Source organism: Rhipicephalus sanguineus, chromosome 9, assembly GCF_013339695.2.
Source record: "Rhipicephalus sanguineus isolate Rsan-2018 chromosome 9, BIME_Rsan_1.4, whole genome shotgun sequence".
In the NCBI taxonomy this organism is placed as follows: domain Eukaryota; kingdom Metazoa; phylum Arthropoda; class Arachnida; order Ixodida; family Ixodidae; genus Rhipicephalus; species Rhipicephalus sanguineus.
The window spans coordinates 8752046-8768755 of NC_051184.2; the positions used below are offsets into that span (position 1 = coordinate 8752046).

The 16710-nt window shown below is 43.1% G+C and overlaps 1 protein-coding gene across 1 annotated transcript; it reads left to right on the forward strand.

Annotated features, from left to right (window-relative positions):
* The first annotated feature begins 2433 nt into the window (after positions 1-2433).
* LOC119404567 (proteasome assembly chaperone 3) lies at positions 2434-13683 on the forward strand. The gene is made up of 4 exons (XM_037671112.2): positions 2434-2669; positions 2744-2845; positions 4604-4687; positions 13202-13683. Exons 1-4 carry the CDS (start codon positions 2595-2597, stop codon positions 13379-13381), a joined length of 441 nt encoding a protein of 146 aa, XP_037527040.1. The 5' UTR covers positions 2434-2594; the 3' UTR covers positions 13382-13683.
* The last annotated feature ends 3027 nt before the right edge of the window (positions 13684-16710 follow it).

The window sequence follows — 16710 nt, forward strand, 5'->3', positions numbered from 1 at the left end:
CACTTCCACCACTCGGCAGCTAGCCCTCGTACACATGTGGTGTACGAAACTAGTATGGCTGTGTTTCTAAATTTTCTGCCTTAATTATAGAGCTTCTTTCTTCCAATAAATAGTGCGGAATTGGCATGAAATAATTCTTTTCAGTTTATTTTATGTGTAATCTTTATGTTTCATTACTTTACTGCTTCATTTGTTTGAGCGTATGAGATACGAAACTGATGTGACGGCTGTCGAGGCTGTTGGGGAGAGAGCAGAGAGAGTGTGGCGCGCGCGTGCGTTTGTGTCGGCAGCATGTCGGCGGCAGTCTCGCCTCCATGCTCGCAAGTGATAGCTCTCGGCTCTGCTCGATTTTTCTTTGTCGTACGTACGGAAGTAATCGCTGTGCTGCACACAAGCCAATCGAGCAGGCATGCTCTCAGTGAGACAACGGCAGTATTAACACCCCGACGTCAATCGGGCCCGCTTCGCCTGCGGGTATCCGCGATGGACGTAAAAAGATTGACAACAGCTGATGACAGCAGTACTGATGCTAAAGCAAGCGTACGTTTGAGTGCACTGTGTTGCGCATTTGCGCAACGGAATAATCGACGATAATACACGATTTTAAAAAATACATATCAGGTCAGGTAAGATTGTTTATATTATTGTAATGGGGTTAAAACAACGCGAAGAGGAGGATGGCGTCTAAACAAGAAAAGATAATTCATTCGCAAACCATGAGACGCTATTTTCTTATTCTCTCATCGTCCTATCATCTGTGTTCATAACGACCCCTTGCAATACTAGGCCAGTGATCAGGTACCCTTCTGTGAGTATGACACAAAAACTCTTGGATAAAACTCATTCGCTTAAGTCCAGCAATGCTACGTCGTATACATTCGAGTTCATTTTTTTTTCGTTCACTGTGAAGAATCGTACAACCAGAGTAACTGGTAGCACTTCGAGTTAGCGTACAATTGGGACCATTTGCTTCCAATATAACTGGATATAGTTTCCAACTGGGACCAGCTGCCTCCAGTTCAACTGGTCATGGTTCCCGTTGGTGGCCAGTTGAGTTGTAACTGGGACCAGCTGCTAACGGAACCAGTTGCAATTGGAATCAACTGGAACCAGTTGAGTTGTAACTGGGACCAGCTGCTAACTGGAACCAGTTGCAACTGGAATCAACTGGGACCAGTTGGTTTCCAACTGGGGCCAGTTGGCCTGCAACTGGGACCATTTGATCCCAGTTAACACCAGTTGAAACCAGTTGGATTCCCAGTTACACATTTTCACCTGGGAATATTTTATTTGAAACAAACAGTCACAAATATTAACAAAGGAACAATACGATTAACTTTAACCGGCAGAAAATGCCACAATTATGTAAACTGAGGTAAGCTCGTATAAGCAGTGACAGCCTACGCGATATTTTTAACTGTACGTTGATATGCAGCGGTTCCTTCAGAATTCAAGGCGGTACTTTGTAACCAACTTTTAAATAAAACTGAGACATAAAAATCAAACGATGATGAATCAACCTTAGGAACCTCATCATGCCATAGCAGATTGAGGACACTATCGCTCGACGACGCTAAAGTTTTAAATAGAAGCACCTTCATCTGTGATTAGTACGGTATCGATAGCCCCGTGAAAAATTCGGCTGCATGCATGTATCTTGGTAATCCAACAGTTAAAACAAGAAAAGTGCTGCCTCGATCTCGATGTTCCAATGTGTTGCAATTTTGGGGTTTTTCAGCCAGTTTAATTATTCAAAAAATATTCGGCATTTCGAATATGTGCTATTCGATTCGAGTACCGGATTGAATAGAACACCATTCGATTTGTTATTCGAGCTTTTCAAACTTTCACAGACCCTTTGTACCCAAAGTTTTCTTCTTCGCTTTATAGGGCATTATCCTCACAGCTCAAAAATCCATGATCCATGTACAATAAAAACCACGTGAAAGCTGAAAAAACGACGCCGCGCTGCCGAGCGCTAGGCTCCATTCGGGTAGGTAAAATGTACGTCAGCGGCGGCTGTCCCATGCAGCGCCCCTTGCACCAGCGCCCCTGGCGGCATCGGCGCGCAGAGGGGCCCCGTCTGGCAAGGGAAACACGCTGCGCTCAGCACACCTCCCCATTCTAGCCACCCTACCGTAGTATCCCATAGAATTTCACACTATGAAACTCTATGTAGTAACAGATCTCAAGGCACATGCTTTCATGCCTTGCAGTGGACCATGATGATGATGATGACGTCTGTGGTCGTATTCTTTTGCAGTTGGGATCCAAAGACACTATATCGCCATCAACGTTTCTAGAACTATAAACGTTGATCGCCATATCCCCCCCCCCGCCTCCCTTAGAAAAAAAGGGAGCGTAAGCTTCGGAATATATTCACAAAAAGAAAGAAAACAAGATGCATGCCATGGTGTTTTCGTCTATCGAGAGCAGCCAAGCCAGGCCAAGTCAAAGCGGCAAGGCGCGTGCCGCCGACAGCGTTGTGATTTGTGTTGAGACGAAGTTCGAAAGTTTTTGTTCTACTAGAGTTGACGTTCACTGTGTATCATCACATTTAGTTGTGCCTCCAAAAACCACACCGCACAAGAACAATGGATACCGCGAAGGCGGTCGACAGCGGCCATGCCTTTCCTTCAGTTGCCAGCGGCTTCATCCCGAGCATCGTCGTAAGTACAAAATGTGCACACATTTTATGCATGCCGTGGCGATTCTTCTTGGCATTCTTTTATTTGTTTTTCAGGCGTCTGTGTGCATCGAAGGTTGTGACACGGACATATCCATCATGGAGTTCACCGACAAACTGTTTATCGTGGTCTCCCAGTACAAGAAACTCGGCACCCTTGTAAGTATCCTGTCTGTCTTTTTGAAATGAAGTGCGCGCTGGTGGAAAACGCGTTGTCTCTAAGATAGGCGAGGGTGTCGCAGCAGCAGTAACACGAACATAAGAACGTCTTGCAATATGTTCTGTTTTAAAATCGGCTATGTGGCCAGCTGTCTGTGGTAGGGAAGTGTTGATCCGGCAATGCTTATCTACTGATACGGTAACACCACTGGTTACATTGGTAGAGTCCAGTCATGTGTCTGTTCACTCTGTATAGAAGCTGAAAAACGGGAGAGGCTTGAGGACACCAGACAGTCAAACAAGCGTTTGTTCATCAGCCATGACATTTACAACATGAGGAAAAAGAAAACACAAAGACTTTAAGCAGGAATTGACGATTTGGCTGCTTCAGCAGATCACTACGAGGAAAAGCGCAGACGACGAACGATGTAAAATTTTTTGTAAAAGTCAAACAGTTGCGAAAGACTGTAGAAAGTGAATGGGAGAACTGAACATTATTTAGCCAACATAAGAAACATTTCTGCAGCTGCCTTAATGTTGTCGACTTTTGTGCATGTTAGAAACTTAAGGTGAAGGCTGTATATTTCTAATATCTGGAGGCGTACCTCCACCAGATGTCACGTGGTCGTGACGTCGACGAAAACAGCAGTCAGCACGTCCGAGATGAAACCCTTTATTTGGCCGAACTTGTGGCCGGGAAACCGAAAGTCAAACTACAGCAATACGCTGATAGCGGCGAACAGTGCGACGACCGTCGACCAACTGACAAGCTGTCAAGCGCGTCGGCTTTTATACATGCCTTGTACGTGACGTCACAGACAGGTTCTCTGCGCTTGTTCACAAGCATGGCGGCTACCGTGACTTTTTTATCTCATTAGAGTGTCATTTCAATGGAGGACACCCAGTCGTTCGCTCCCCCCCCGCATTCTTTTGTGCTCTCCCCACTTTCTTCTGTTCGCCAGCTGCGTCAAGGGGGAACACAGAGGATTGGAGGGGCCACCGGAACTAATCTGATGTCACCGTTTCTTGCTACGCTCGTTTGAGCAAGAGTTCACCCTGGGTCTCAACCAGTTTGTTCTCAAAGATGGCGGCCACAGTGACGTCAATGCAAGCTATGTATACAGGCGCTATCGAACTTTCCAGGAATATCGCTGGTCGCGGCGTTATCTCTAGACAAAGCTGGAACATTCGCGTGCGGGGCGCAATCTTAACAAAACGATCTACTACAATCGCGAAGCTTCTCGAACACTGCTTCGCGGACAGCGTCGAGCGTTGATAACCGTCCCTGCCGGTCAAACCCGAATACATCACAACAAGACAAGAAGTGGGTGTGGCAATATATATATATATATATATATATATATATATATATATATATATATATATATATATATATAAATGTCTAGTGCAGTAAAGCTATCTATTTTTTTGGAAGCATTGTTGTGAAATATACTACTTAGGATGCCACCTTGCATCCTTGAAAACTTTGAGAGGGACTTGAAGGTCCTTGAATACCCTTGGAATTTTTGTCTTTGATACCTGTGCAAACCTTGTATTGCTTTTTTTGTGATATGGTTTTGATATCATCGATTAGCTACTTCTATTGCTATTTTTTCACGGGGACTGCTTCTCCAAACAGGGGTGTTGCAATGTTTTGAAAGTGTGTTTCGGACTTTGAAATCTGTGTTGTCTCTTAAAAGACGATTTATACCATTGAATAAATAAAACAAATGTTTCTTTTTATGGTTTATGTTTCAGGTGCTTGTAACAAAGGATGCTGCAAACTGCGACGATCCCCAGACGCTTGTGTACACTGCAAAGGTGCTGTTCGGAAAGGACGAGGTAGTGCCAATGCGTTTTAGTCCTTGCCAACTGCACTGTGGCATAGAATGTTTTATTATAGTGGTCTATAATGGTGAATCACTATTTATTGCTTTTGCACCTTCAATGTGAGAATTTGCGCCCGAGAAACACATATATTATAAACCCGACCCTCTCTTTACAATTCAGCAGGCTTCGGCTTAAAGGGGTCATGAACCACCCCTCGTGTTTGGTGAAAAAGACACATCCTGCTGAGAGCAGACACTTATGAACAGCTCAGCCAAATCTTGCAGGCGTGCACAGCAGGAGTTTAGAAGCACAGTGCAAATTTGCCGTTTTATTAGGTGCCCTCTGTTCATACAAAGGCCTATGCTCACTCTCTTTGTAGCTGCCGGCGCCTACTGTTTGACGTTGAACAGTAGGTAGCATGCTGTTGGCCAATAGCCGACATGAATCAAGAGCGGCATTTGGATTAGATGCGTTTCTTGCCACGGAGTGGTGCCCCAAGCCAATGCCACGCTCCATAGTCTGCTAACATTACATAGTAGCCACACTCACACGCACAGGAATCACGAGAGAGAGCGATCGCATTTCATTACGCACGCTCAAGGTCATGACATGCATGACGTAACTTCTTTCCCCTGTGCCATCCCTCCATGTGTACTCGTCGCACTCGTCGGGACGAGAGAAAGCGCTTTAAGCATGAGACAAATCCCTTTAACTCCACTTGTTCTTGATAGATTCGGGCAATTTTTTGTGGTAATCGATTCGTGAGGCGAAGTTTTCAATACTGAGCTCATTCAATAATTACTTCAAAAAGTGGTTCAGGACCTCTTTAAAGGAGCACTGACACAAGATCTTCAAGGCGATATAACTTGTGGAATAGATTTGTGTGAACACACATGCGTCATATACAAAATATCAATATTAAAATCAATTATAAACTGCGTGTCACGCAGTTTAAGAGCCCACTTCATGACATCGACACCAACTTGGTTTTAAATGTAAACAAGTAACGGCCACCTGCATCACAAGTCTTTGTTGGCTGTCACAACCCTTGCGAGCGCTCTCCTACACTCGGCGACAACTTATCTTGTCAGTGGAGCAAAGGCTACGGAGGCAGGACATCCGCACATTTGTGTTATTGCACAAGTAGTTCGGCAGCTTGCAGCCGATTTCAGTTTCAGCTTTGGTTTTGCTTGTTCGCAGCATTCTTCGACAATTCAGGCTGACGGCACCTTACCCCAGCATAGATGTTGCAGATAACTTTCTTGGTCCGTTTTTACAGCCGCTTTCTGTCACATTTCGAGTACATGTTTCTTGGAGAACGAAACGGTGAGTTTGTGGCCACACATGGTCCAGCCAGTGTCAGAGACGCCATGTTTACTGTTTAATTTTAAAATGAAGAAAGCTTTATTTATTCAATCTAGGTAACTCTGAAAATTGGAAAATAAAAATAAATACTCTTTCTTGGCACGTGCGCTGGCGAGCGTTTCAGTTCTGTAGCTTCCACAGTGCTGTCAAGGAAAGTCACGCGAGTATGGCAGGCCTTTTCAATGGAAAGAGGGGGCACCTGCTTTATGGACTTGTACGGGAGTACAAAGGCTGACGTCCTTGTCTCACTTGCCTCTGCAGTGCATTTTTGGGGGGTCATGCATATTTACAACCTCCCAGAGGGGATTATGGCAGCACCCAGATAGCCTTTGCTGAAAAGAGTTGTCAACATGGTGCTCATGTGAACGAGGTTTTGTGTCACACAAGCTCGTGTAGCCAGCCATGTTTGCAATAAAACCACTCTGGGTCCCGCCTCACTCGGCGTTCTTTGAAGCCGAAACTGCGACTTGGCGCAATAAAACAGTCTCCAAATCATTAACCATACTGTGCTCGAGTAAACGAGGTTTCCAGCTGTGATAAGTGGGTCATTAGGTACTCATTGCAACAGAAGAAACAAGATGTGAAATTTTTGTGTCGGTGCTCCTTTAAGTTGAAGCTTCATACGTTATAACAGGCCACAGGGTCATGACTTTTATGATGAAAAGAAACTTGTTGATAATTCAATGCTGTAATGACATTCTGAAGCATTGAGTAATGCCACTGGGTTGCCAGTCACCAGGGCTGGGCAAAGATACTTTGAAAGTGTATCGCGATACGATACAAGATACTGAGGCAAGAAGTATTGAAGATACAGATGCAAGATAGTGCCGCAAAAATTGTATCCGATACGATACTTGGCAATTGTATCTTAAGATACTTCGATACATTATCAAATTTATTATTATAGATCGGTATAATGTAGCAGCAAACGCCTATGCATGAAAATGTCTGCTTCAAAATTCCTAACTGTGAACTATTTTGTTTCACTTGAATAAAATGTCTGCTAGTATCTCAAAAGTTTTGCCCTTCTTGCTGAAAGTACATCAGTTTCCTTCCAAAACAACTTATTGGGGTTTGCTTTAGCTTCTTCACAGGACAACTCTTTGTACACTAAGCCGACAGCGGTACTTGCTTTACACAGCTTGCCAACCATCTAGCAGGTTGCCATATAATCACAATAACTTCAATAAGAAGCCTTCTCACGACGGCGCAAATACCGGTGTGGACTTCTACCTTGTCCGTAAAAGACAGCTTGCACAATACCGTATATCCGGACAGGTGTACAGCAGCAACAACGCTGGTAGCCACATTTTTTTTCTTTTTTTTTGGGGGGGGGGGGGGGGCTCATGGTGTACACTAGAAGTTTGAGCCATTTCGCTAGCGGCCAGGCCCGCACACATGGCCGTCTTCGTCTCATTAGCTTTTATTTTCTAAATAAGTATGTTCGTGGGCTGCACAGACATGACTGGTCTCAAGCATTCCTTTCGTCAGGAACATGTGATCACCATGTACTAAAACATAACCGTGGAACAAAAACTCTATATTTCAGAATCCGCGTCCAGATAACAGTCATTCTGTACATCGCTATCAATGTTTCTCGAATCCTGACTCCAAATGTCCTTCAGAAATGACCCATATATGAGATATGGGAAAGGCTTCCTTTCAAATGTCATTTTGTTCAAACTCTCTGCCGCCATCTTCATTGTCCCGGCCCTTGCAACTAAATTTCGCGACTGCGGCCCGCTGGCTATAAGCTCAGTTTGAGACCCCTGGTGTATACGTAGATGACTTAAAACTGTAATGAAATGTCATATTCTACTTATCTACTGGCGTAAAGGATTCTTTGTTGAGATACTCACTAACGTGCAATCTTTTTAGCAAATATTTTGCAACGAGAGAACATGTGCAACACAAACGTCTCACACGTATTGTACAGTTCCATAAAGCGTCGCAGGGCACCGCCGTTATTCGCGCTGTTGCCACTTATAGCTCCCATTACGTGGCGATTAGTAATGCGAAAAATATTTAAGAAAGCCTGAGACAAGAAAACAAATATAAGTAAAATAGAGAGGTGGTTGTGTATCAAACATTCACATTGAATGAGTACAGAAACACAATACAGACGGCGCCCTTAATAGCTATGAGCATGAAGTATTGTCATCTTAAATGTTGAGACAATAGAAAATTCAGTGCCTATGGAAAATTGCCTGAAACGGCTCGTTGGGACGCTCATGAGCAAAACAGAGCATTTAGAAAAACAAAGTTTCTCGAATCCCCTTCCTAACATCTTTAAGATGGCTCCTAATGATTTCCATTATTATAATGCAAACTCAATTTCGCTATTTTCCTAAGCGGTACACATAATTATATATTTGTTTTCAAAACCGCCTTGGCAGCGTGTAAATGTGTAAACAGTAGTGGAAATAAAGCAGACAGAAGAATAAAGCAGAGGTATTATTTTGGGAGCGCGTTACAAAGACATACTGCAGTGACCAGACCGGAAAAATAGTGCAGAGACTTAGCTAATGTAAGGGATGTAAAATGACAGCTAAGAAAGCACTTGTGCTAATAATTAAATTATGATTTCATAAATTCTCTGAATAAATGTAGCAAGAAGTTAAAAATACGGTACGCTAAGATATTTTCTGTTAGGTAAACGTTTGCTCTTTTAGATCTAGCATCAGTACCAGTGGTGCTAACGTTGTTAGATACTTATTTCCATATAAGTTAATTCATGGCATGCAAGTCAAACTTACATCCACGAGATCCTTCAAATCGCTGATATGTAAAATCCACGCGACGCAAAGGAACCCCATTCTTGCACGCCTCACATTTCGTTACGGAGCAAGACGCAAGAGTATCTTCAATAACGACACTGTAGACACATCAGAATTTCGCGACAGACGCGGCGCAGGACAGTGGCTAAGAGCAAGTGTCGCGGCATTGGCGCAACTAAAAAGAAAAGAAATCGAGCAAACAAAAAGTACGTGGGCTGGGCGTAGACATCCACGCGCTTTTCCTCATCTTCTGCCCTCACTGGGATACTCTGACGGAAAAATAAAATTGCGTCACTGCCCTAAGACTTATTCAGATGGCTTAGTGGTACCTGTACCAGCTTGAGAAGCGGAGCTTGGCCAGCGATTATTGTTTCGCACGGTTGTGCTGCGATAGAAGTATCGTGTATCTTAAGATACACGATACATTATCGAATGTATCGGAAATACAGATACAGATACTCGTCTTTCGAGAAGTATCGCGATACAGATACAAAATACCCATAGAGTATCTAAGATAGTATCTAAGATACATGTATCTTCGATGCTGCCCAGCACTGCCAGTCACCATAATGTCACCTGGTACGTGACCTGACACACGTGAGAGAGAGCGTTTAATAAGAAGCTTCTTTTGAAAAAGTTGAGCTATGTGAGGTTATGCAGAGGAAGGCGAGGAACGAGAAAGAGTACAATGGTTGTTGACAACAGCCTATACGCAAAGTTGTTGTATGGATTGGTATTAGAGCAGCAATTTCTTTGGTGGCAGAAACATGAATGGTGCTAGCACTTGGCTATTTTTGTCTTTTTTTCATTGCGTGCGTGTGCCAGTGTTGCCAACCATAGGGTAATTACCCTATTGTAGGGTATTTCTGGAATATTTTGGGCAGCGTGGGGTAGGGGTAGGGTGGTACACAATTTTCTTATCAGATATAGGGTAATTTTCACTTTTCTATGGTCGTCGATCAGTGAAAAATGTAGACGATCGAGGCGACATCTCCAAGGGTGACATTCCTGAATGGATCCGAAAACTAAATCTTTATTTGAATAAAATTGGAAATGTTTCCATTCACATGTCACCAGCATAGGGCAGAGATGAAAGATAATACGTCGGACATCCCTGTGCTAGCATTGTTGGTTTTTGCCATGAATGGTTTTTTCCCTCTTCGTCGTCTCCCATTCATTCGTTGCGTGGAGGGGCTTTTAAACTTTGCGACTGCCGTTCGAACGCCTTAGATGCCTCATCAAACGAAAAGTGATCGTTGGCATCAACGCGAGTGATGTGAAAAAATAATCATGTATTTCGTCACCTTATGACATTATCATGGCATCACAGATTCAAGAATTAGCGACATCATCGTGAAGTCACTGTGACATCGGATAATGTGACGTTAAATGATGACATGACACCATCGCTTGGTCATAGGTGGTCCGATCCCGGAGGCGCCTGAGGTGCAGAAAGCTTGCAATGCCTCCGATCCAGGAGGCAGTGCAAAAGCATGCTAGGTGCCGAAATATTTTGAGGCCGGCGGATCAATACAATCGACTGGGATGAAAAAGATAAAGAAGGTAGCTTTCAGCTTCCAGCCAGCTTAGGCGAATGCATGCGGGTCTTATCGATGGCAGTGTACGGATGGTTGCTCACTCTTTCGTTACCGTGTCTATTCAAATCGATCACTGGTGATCGATGCTCGATTTTGGCATGTTGAATTTGCTTCTCGTGCACCTAACACCTCTTAGTAGTTAGTTAGACCAGCCACTGAACATTCAGAATCAGTTTGAATTTGCCTGTTTAGTGATTTTTGACAGACCTTTGTGCGAACCAATCTGAGTGTGTTGTTGGGAAAATGCGCTTGGCTGACGAACTTGAGAGAAATGCGTGCCGCTTGTGATTATGCTTCAGTAACACCAAAGTTCTGCAATCAAAAGAACCCTTCCAAGTCAAATATCAAATTATGCTGCCAGCCTCGCAATCTGACAGTTTTGAGTGGTAATAATTGCCTGAAATTTATGCCAGCTCTTCACTAGAGAGCTGTTGTTTGGAGACGGGAAAGATTTATTCTACCAAAAATTATTTCGAAGGTCCGCCGCATCAGGGGCGTAGCCAGAAATTTTTTTCGGGGGGGGGGGGTGGGGTTCAACCATACTTTGTGCATGTTCGTGCGTGCGTTTGTATGTGCGCATGTATATATATACGCAAGCAAAACTGAAAAATTTCGGGGGGGGGGGGGGATTTGACCCCCCCCCCCCTACGGCTACGCCCCTGCGCCGCATGTATAAGTGTGGAAGGGGCCTTTTCAGCCAGTTTCCAGCAGCTTTGGTTTCGCTTCTATTGTTATATCAGACACAGGGCCGCTTCCAGTGTCGCTGGTCGTTCCCATGGCGTTGTCGTTACGCGCGCATGGGTGCGCACCTGCGCCGTGAGCAATGCACACCGCTCCAGACTATCTTGCAACCGCACTTGAATTGAATGACGACAAGCTTTGACTGCGAAGATGACAGCACCTCAGCTTCAAGCTCTGACGGTGACGATCCACCTGGGACATCCACAGCCATTCAGGGGTTGATTTTGTTTATGGCCTCAAGTGGTGTCCTTTGCCGTGCATGCATAGCTGCTGACCTTTCTGCACAATCGTAGAACTAGTACTCTGGTTATGTGCAAGGTCCACACGCCGCTCGGGCACAGTGTGCTGGCGCCGGCTGCAAAGCTCCTCTTCATGACAAGGCCACATGGAGCAAATGTCGGTCCCGCGCTACGGAGCGGAGCGAGACGTGTTAGGACTGCGCGCAATTTCATTCTTTTTTCTTTTTCGATGTGTCAGCTGTGTTTCAGCTGTGTTTGTCAGCTGGCAACAAAATATTACACACTTTCAAATTTTTATATATTCCACAATATTTTTGTTGCTCTACAACTGTTTTTTGGAAAGAGCATTTCATTGTGCATAGTTTGGTATGCTGCAATCCATGCTGGAGTACTTTTCAAACTGGCAAAAACTTTCTTCCCGAGACATGAAAAATGACCATTTTCTCGTGGTAACGAAAAAGTTAAGAGCATCCTGGCTGAATCTAGTTTGGCTGAATTAAGATTCTCTGTCTCTAAAAAAACCTTATAAATTAACAGCCCAACTTTCCGTGCCTTCCTGCAGGTTAACCTTAGTTTTCCTGCTATTTTTTTTTTTTGCTTTCTGCCTACTTTTCTGCCACCACTCCTCCAGTCGTCTTGTACTTATTTCTGTCGCCAACCTGTTTACCTTTTGAATGTCGTCTAAAAGCAAAGGCTTCATGTAGAGTAATGCCCAAACATACACCCGAATGGATGTCATCACATTTATTTAGAACATGCTCCATTGTTTCCTTAGCTTCCCCACGGAATGTACATTTTTCTTCTTCTTTACTGAATTTCACTTTATAACTATGCGTTTTAAGACAACCCGACCTTGCTTCAAACAGCAAATTGCTTCCCCTTGAATTATCCTAAAATGTATCCTTGCTTATTTCGTCGTTACCCTTTCAGTAGTTACTCAGAGCCGGTTTTCTTTCCATCACTGCTATCTAATAAATCTTTTCCGCTCCACCGACTTTTCACTTAACGCTTTTTGTTGCCATATCGCTTATGCTGCCAGCCGTATACTTGCTGATGAGTCTCCTAGTTCTTGTTCTCAAACGTGACTCAACACTCTTCCTCGACAAATATCGGAACGCTTTCTCTTCCCGTCTCTCATGTTCCTTAATGTCTCTTCGAAACAAATTTTTAAAGCGTTCTTACTGATTTAAGTGCCACCACCCGTCTGCATGTAGTACGGTGAAGTATAGTCTGTACCTCATTATTATAAAACAGTGTTATTTTTTAGGCGTACGGTTAAATGTAGGGTAATAAAAAATTGTGTAGTCTAAAGTAGGGTAATTTTGACTGTAATGTAGGGTATTTTTCAAAAATTGGTTCGCAACACTGGCATGTTCAAGGAGTGAACTGTATCAGATACTTTCTGTGGAAAATGTGAGAGCTGCAAAGAAAAAAAAATGTCATCGTTATAATGAAGCCACTATTGCCACAATAATGAGAAAAATTGTGCTGGAAACAGTCACCGAGTTGTGTTAGATACTCTGGAAGTAGACAAAACTTGCATCACACCTATCACATTGCACCCAAGGAGGCAAGCCATAGCTGTGCCCTCAGGGAATGAGAATTGAGTGAGGACTCCACCACAAGAGAGGTGTTTAATGTCTAATCACTTCTAGCTGTAGTTATACATAGCGCTTTTGGGGACCTTGTAAGTGCTCCAAAAACAAATAAGTCTGTGTCTGATCTTTACCGTGGGCAGTGTAAGCTTTCTTGCTTTTTTAGAGTGTCTACTGTGCAAGTCATTAGTGCTATTTTTCATTCTTTCAGGCGGAGGTAGAAGCGACAGCCAAAAACATAGCCAAGACAATCAAGACCTCAAAGACTGTTCTCCTAAGTCTTGCCTTGAAAAAGTTCTCGCCCACAATTGTGCGAAGCATCGTATCAGCTGTGGCCACCCAGCTCAGTGCCTTAAGTTCTCCAATGCACCAAAATCCATGTAATACCTGATAGTAGCTAATGCCTGTCTGTGAAGTTACTTTGTGTACATTACGAATGTGAGCAACTGTGAACAGCTCGCATGGTTACTGATACGAATGGAGAGTGTTGTGGAGAGTTTTACAGAGAATGCATATGACTGAAGAACAGACGAGTGAAGACTGTTCTGAACATTGCCACTTGATCTGCAGTGCGAAAAAGTTTCCACTACCTTTATGCACTACTGAACTTTCAAAATCTGTGATTTTTGCTACTTGTACTATTAACATACTTTGGACATTTACATTGCTATCTGAAATAAACGGTTGTGAGCCGAGAGGTATTGAAGGTCGCATACTTTCTTTGAGCAACCATGTGACATTCACCGACTGTTGCACTGCACCACATGAAGTGTTGTTGTGCATTCTCTGTGCCTGTACCTGGTATGGACATTGAAATGGGTAAGATTTGTGATGAAGCACTTGTATTAAGCTTACAAAGTACACTTGGAACAAATTTTAATCTAGTGACTCAGTCGTAGCCACTCTTTGCTAAGCACATTATACAATATTCGTAAACAATGTACAATGTGTATTGCTCGCTGAACCACGCACCTAAATATCAGCCTAAATATTTCTGAAAAAAAAAAATATACAGAAAATTGTCTATGATTGGGTCTACATACACCGTTCTCAAGCATCCACTTTTTGTCAGCTTTGCACCTTTGTCTTGACACAGCAAGAGTGCAGTGCATGGAGGCATATTGGTTTCATCTGTTGTTTCCACAACTGGCTTGCAGTTGTCTGCAAGTTTTTTGGCTTGGTTACGATTACGAGGCACAGTGTAGCGGGAGTTTTGACAAATGGGGGTTTGCCAAGTAGGTGCGTGTTCTTGCATTTTACTCAACAAAACGTGGCTTCTCTGACCTTCACAGTGGAACACCTTACCCACTAAGCATAGGTGTGTGCAGGGGGTGCCGATTCTGCCCCATACCTTTTTTCAGTTGGACCTTTCAAGTCATTCTTTATTGCGCATGGTTATGACTACGCATGGTTTTTGACGATAATGGCGACCAAGTGCCCCTGATGTTGCATTGTGCTGTTGTCGCTGCACAATTCATTGCTCTAAAGGAGGAACTTCGAAACAAAACTAATACTGCTCGTGATTTTTACTTTCAAGTTAAACTTCCGGGTTTGCTCAGAAATAATCCACGTAAATTTTGGAGGTCTGCCCTACCAATGAAATCTACCACTCATGCATTTAAAATAAATGACACAGTTACAGGTGATACTGCTCTCATTGCAAATGCATTTAATGATTACTTTAAATTTGTTTTTACACTTGATAACTCCGTTGTTCCTCCTTTTATAGGGCAAACTCGAAATGCCCTTGATGACACTGTTTCAAACCAGGGTGTGCTGAATCTCATTTTAGCCCCGCCACGGTGGTCTAGTGGTTATGGCGCTTGACTGCTGACCCGAAGGTCGCGGGGTCAAATCCCGGACGGGGAGGCTGCATTTTCGATGGAGGTGAAAATGTTTGAGGCCTGTGTACTTAGATTTAGGTGCATGTTAAAGAACCCCAGGTGGTTGAAATTTCCGGAGCCCTCCACTACGGTGTCCCTCATAATCATATCGTGGTTTTGGGATGTTAAACAGCAGATATTATTGAATGTCATTTTAAACCTCGATCAGAAGAAGAAAAGTAGTCCTGATAATATAGACAATGCACTCCTCATTAGATATTCCTTATGGTCTAGTTGATATTTAACCATTACCTTCCAGAAATCTCTGTTGATGTCTGTTGTCCCTATAGCATGGAAATGGACTTAAATTATTCTGTTATTCAAATCCGGAAACAAGCAGTCCTTATTGAAATACAGACCCATCGGTATCACATCCCATTATTGTAAAATACTCGAACACACAATGTTCAAATATATAGAATTTTTAGACTGCAATAATGTTTTATCTGATGCCCAGCATGCGTTTCGATGCGAGTTTAGTACCCTAACCTAGCTCAGTGAATTCACTCATGACATCATCCAGACCCTTGATGCAGGTGATCAAATTGACGCAAGATTCATAGATTTTTCCAAAGCTTTTAACACGTGTGTCACATTACAGACTGCTGAAAAAGCTCACTGTTATTCTTAACAGTGAGCTTTATTGGATAGGAAAGAAGAAATCCAGTAAACTGGATTTCTTCTATCCTATCCAATAAGTCTCAGTACATACTCTTCAGGTCTTCTCATTCCTCCACTTGCACTGTAACGTCTGACGTTCCCCAAGGTTCAATATTAGGCCCACTCCTCTTTCTGATTTTCATTAATGATCTGCCAAGTAATATTCCTGTTAAAATCCGCATGTATGCTGACGATTGTTTTGTATCATACGATTAAAACTCATGATAAAATCATCCTTAACGATTCATTTGCATCATTTCAATCATGGTGTGACACTTGGCCAATGCAAATCAACTTCTGGAAAACGGTATCCATGTCAATTACCAGGCGTTCTTTCTCCTCTCCGTTTACCTATTCGTTTAATGGTTGCCCTCCTCGCAAACGTTTCTAGGTCTCCTTTTCACTCGGGATTTATTTTGGTCTTATCACATCAAACTCATGTGCGACCGTGTGCTTAGAACGTTAGGCTACCTGCAACGCACATAATGTTCAGCACCTCTCAGCATACGACTCCTCACTTATAAAACTCTGGTTCACCCGATATTGGAATATGGGTCTGTTGTGTGGAACCCACACAAAATTTCTGATATCAGTAAAATAGAATCTGTTCAGAAGAAAGCTGTATGCTTCATTTATCAGAGCTTTGACAGGTATTTTTCACCTAGTTTCCATCTTCCTATCCTAGAGCTTACCAGTCTCTTTTCTCGTCGTAACATTGAATGTTTGAAGTTTATACCTTAATTAACTCCCGACGATTCTCCCTACTCAGCAAATACATCGCAGCTGCTAGACCAACAACCACCTGAAATTACCATGAGTGAACATGTCTACTTTTATCCATCGTACAGTGGCATTTAAATATAGTTTTTTTGTTCATTCTATGGAATCGTGGAATGCTCTGCCTGGTCATGTTCGATCTTCATCGATCGAAGACTTCTTATTGTATATTACTAATCACTGATATTCAGTGCACTTTGTTATACTCTTTTACGTATTGTATTTGCCCACTCCTGCTAAAGCCCTTCGGGTTTGCGGTATGTTGAAATGAATGAATGAATGAATAAATAAATAAATTAACTGTTTACTTCCCATCTACACCCCGGAAAGCGAGGGACCAGTGCTAGAACTTTGTGGGAATACGACATTGCTTCATTTTCATTTTTGCATCTGTTGCAGA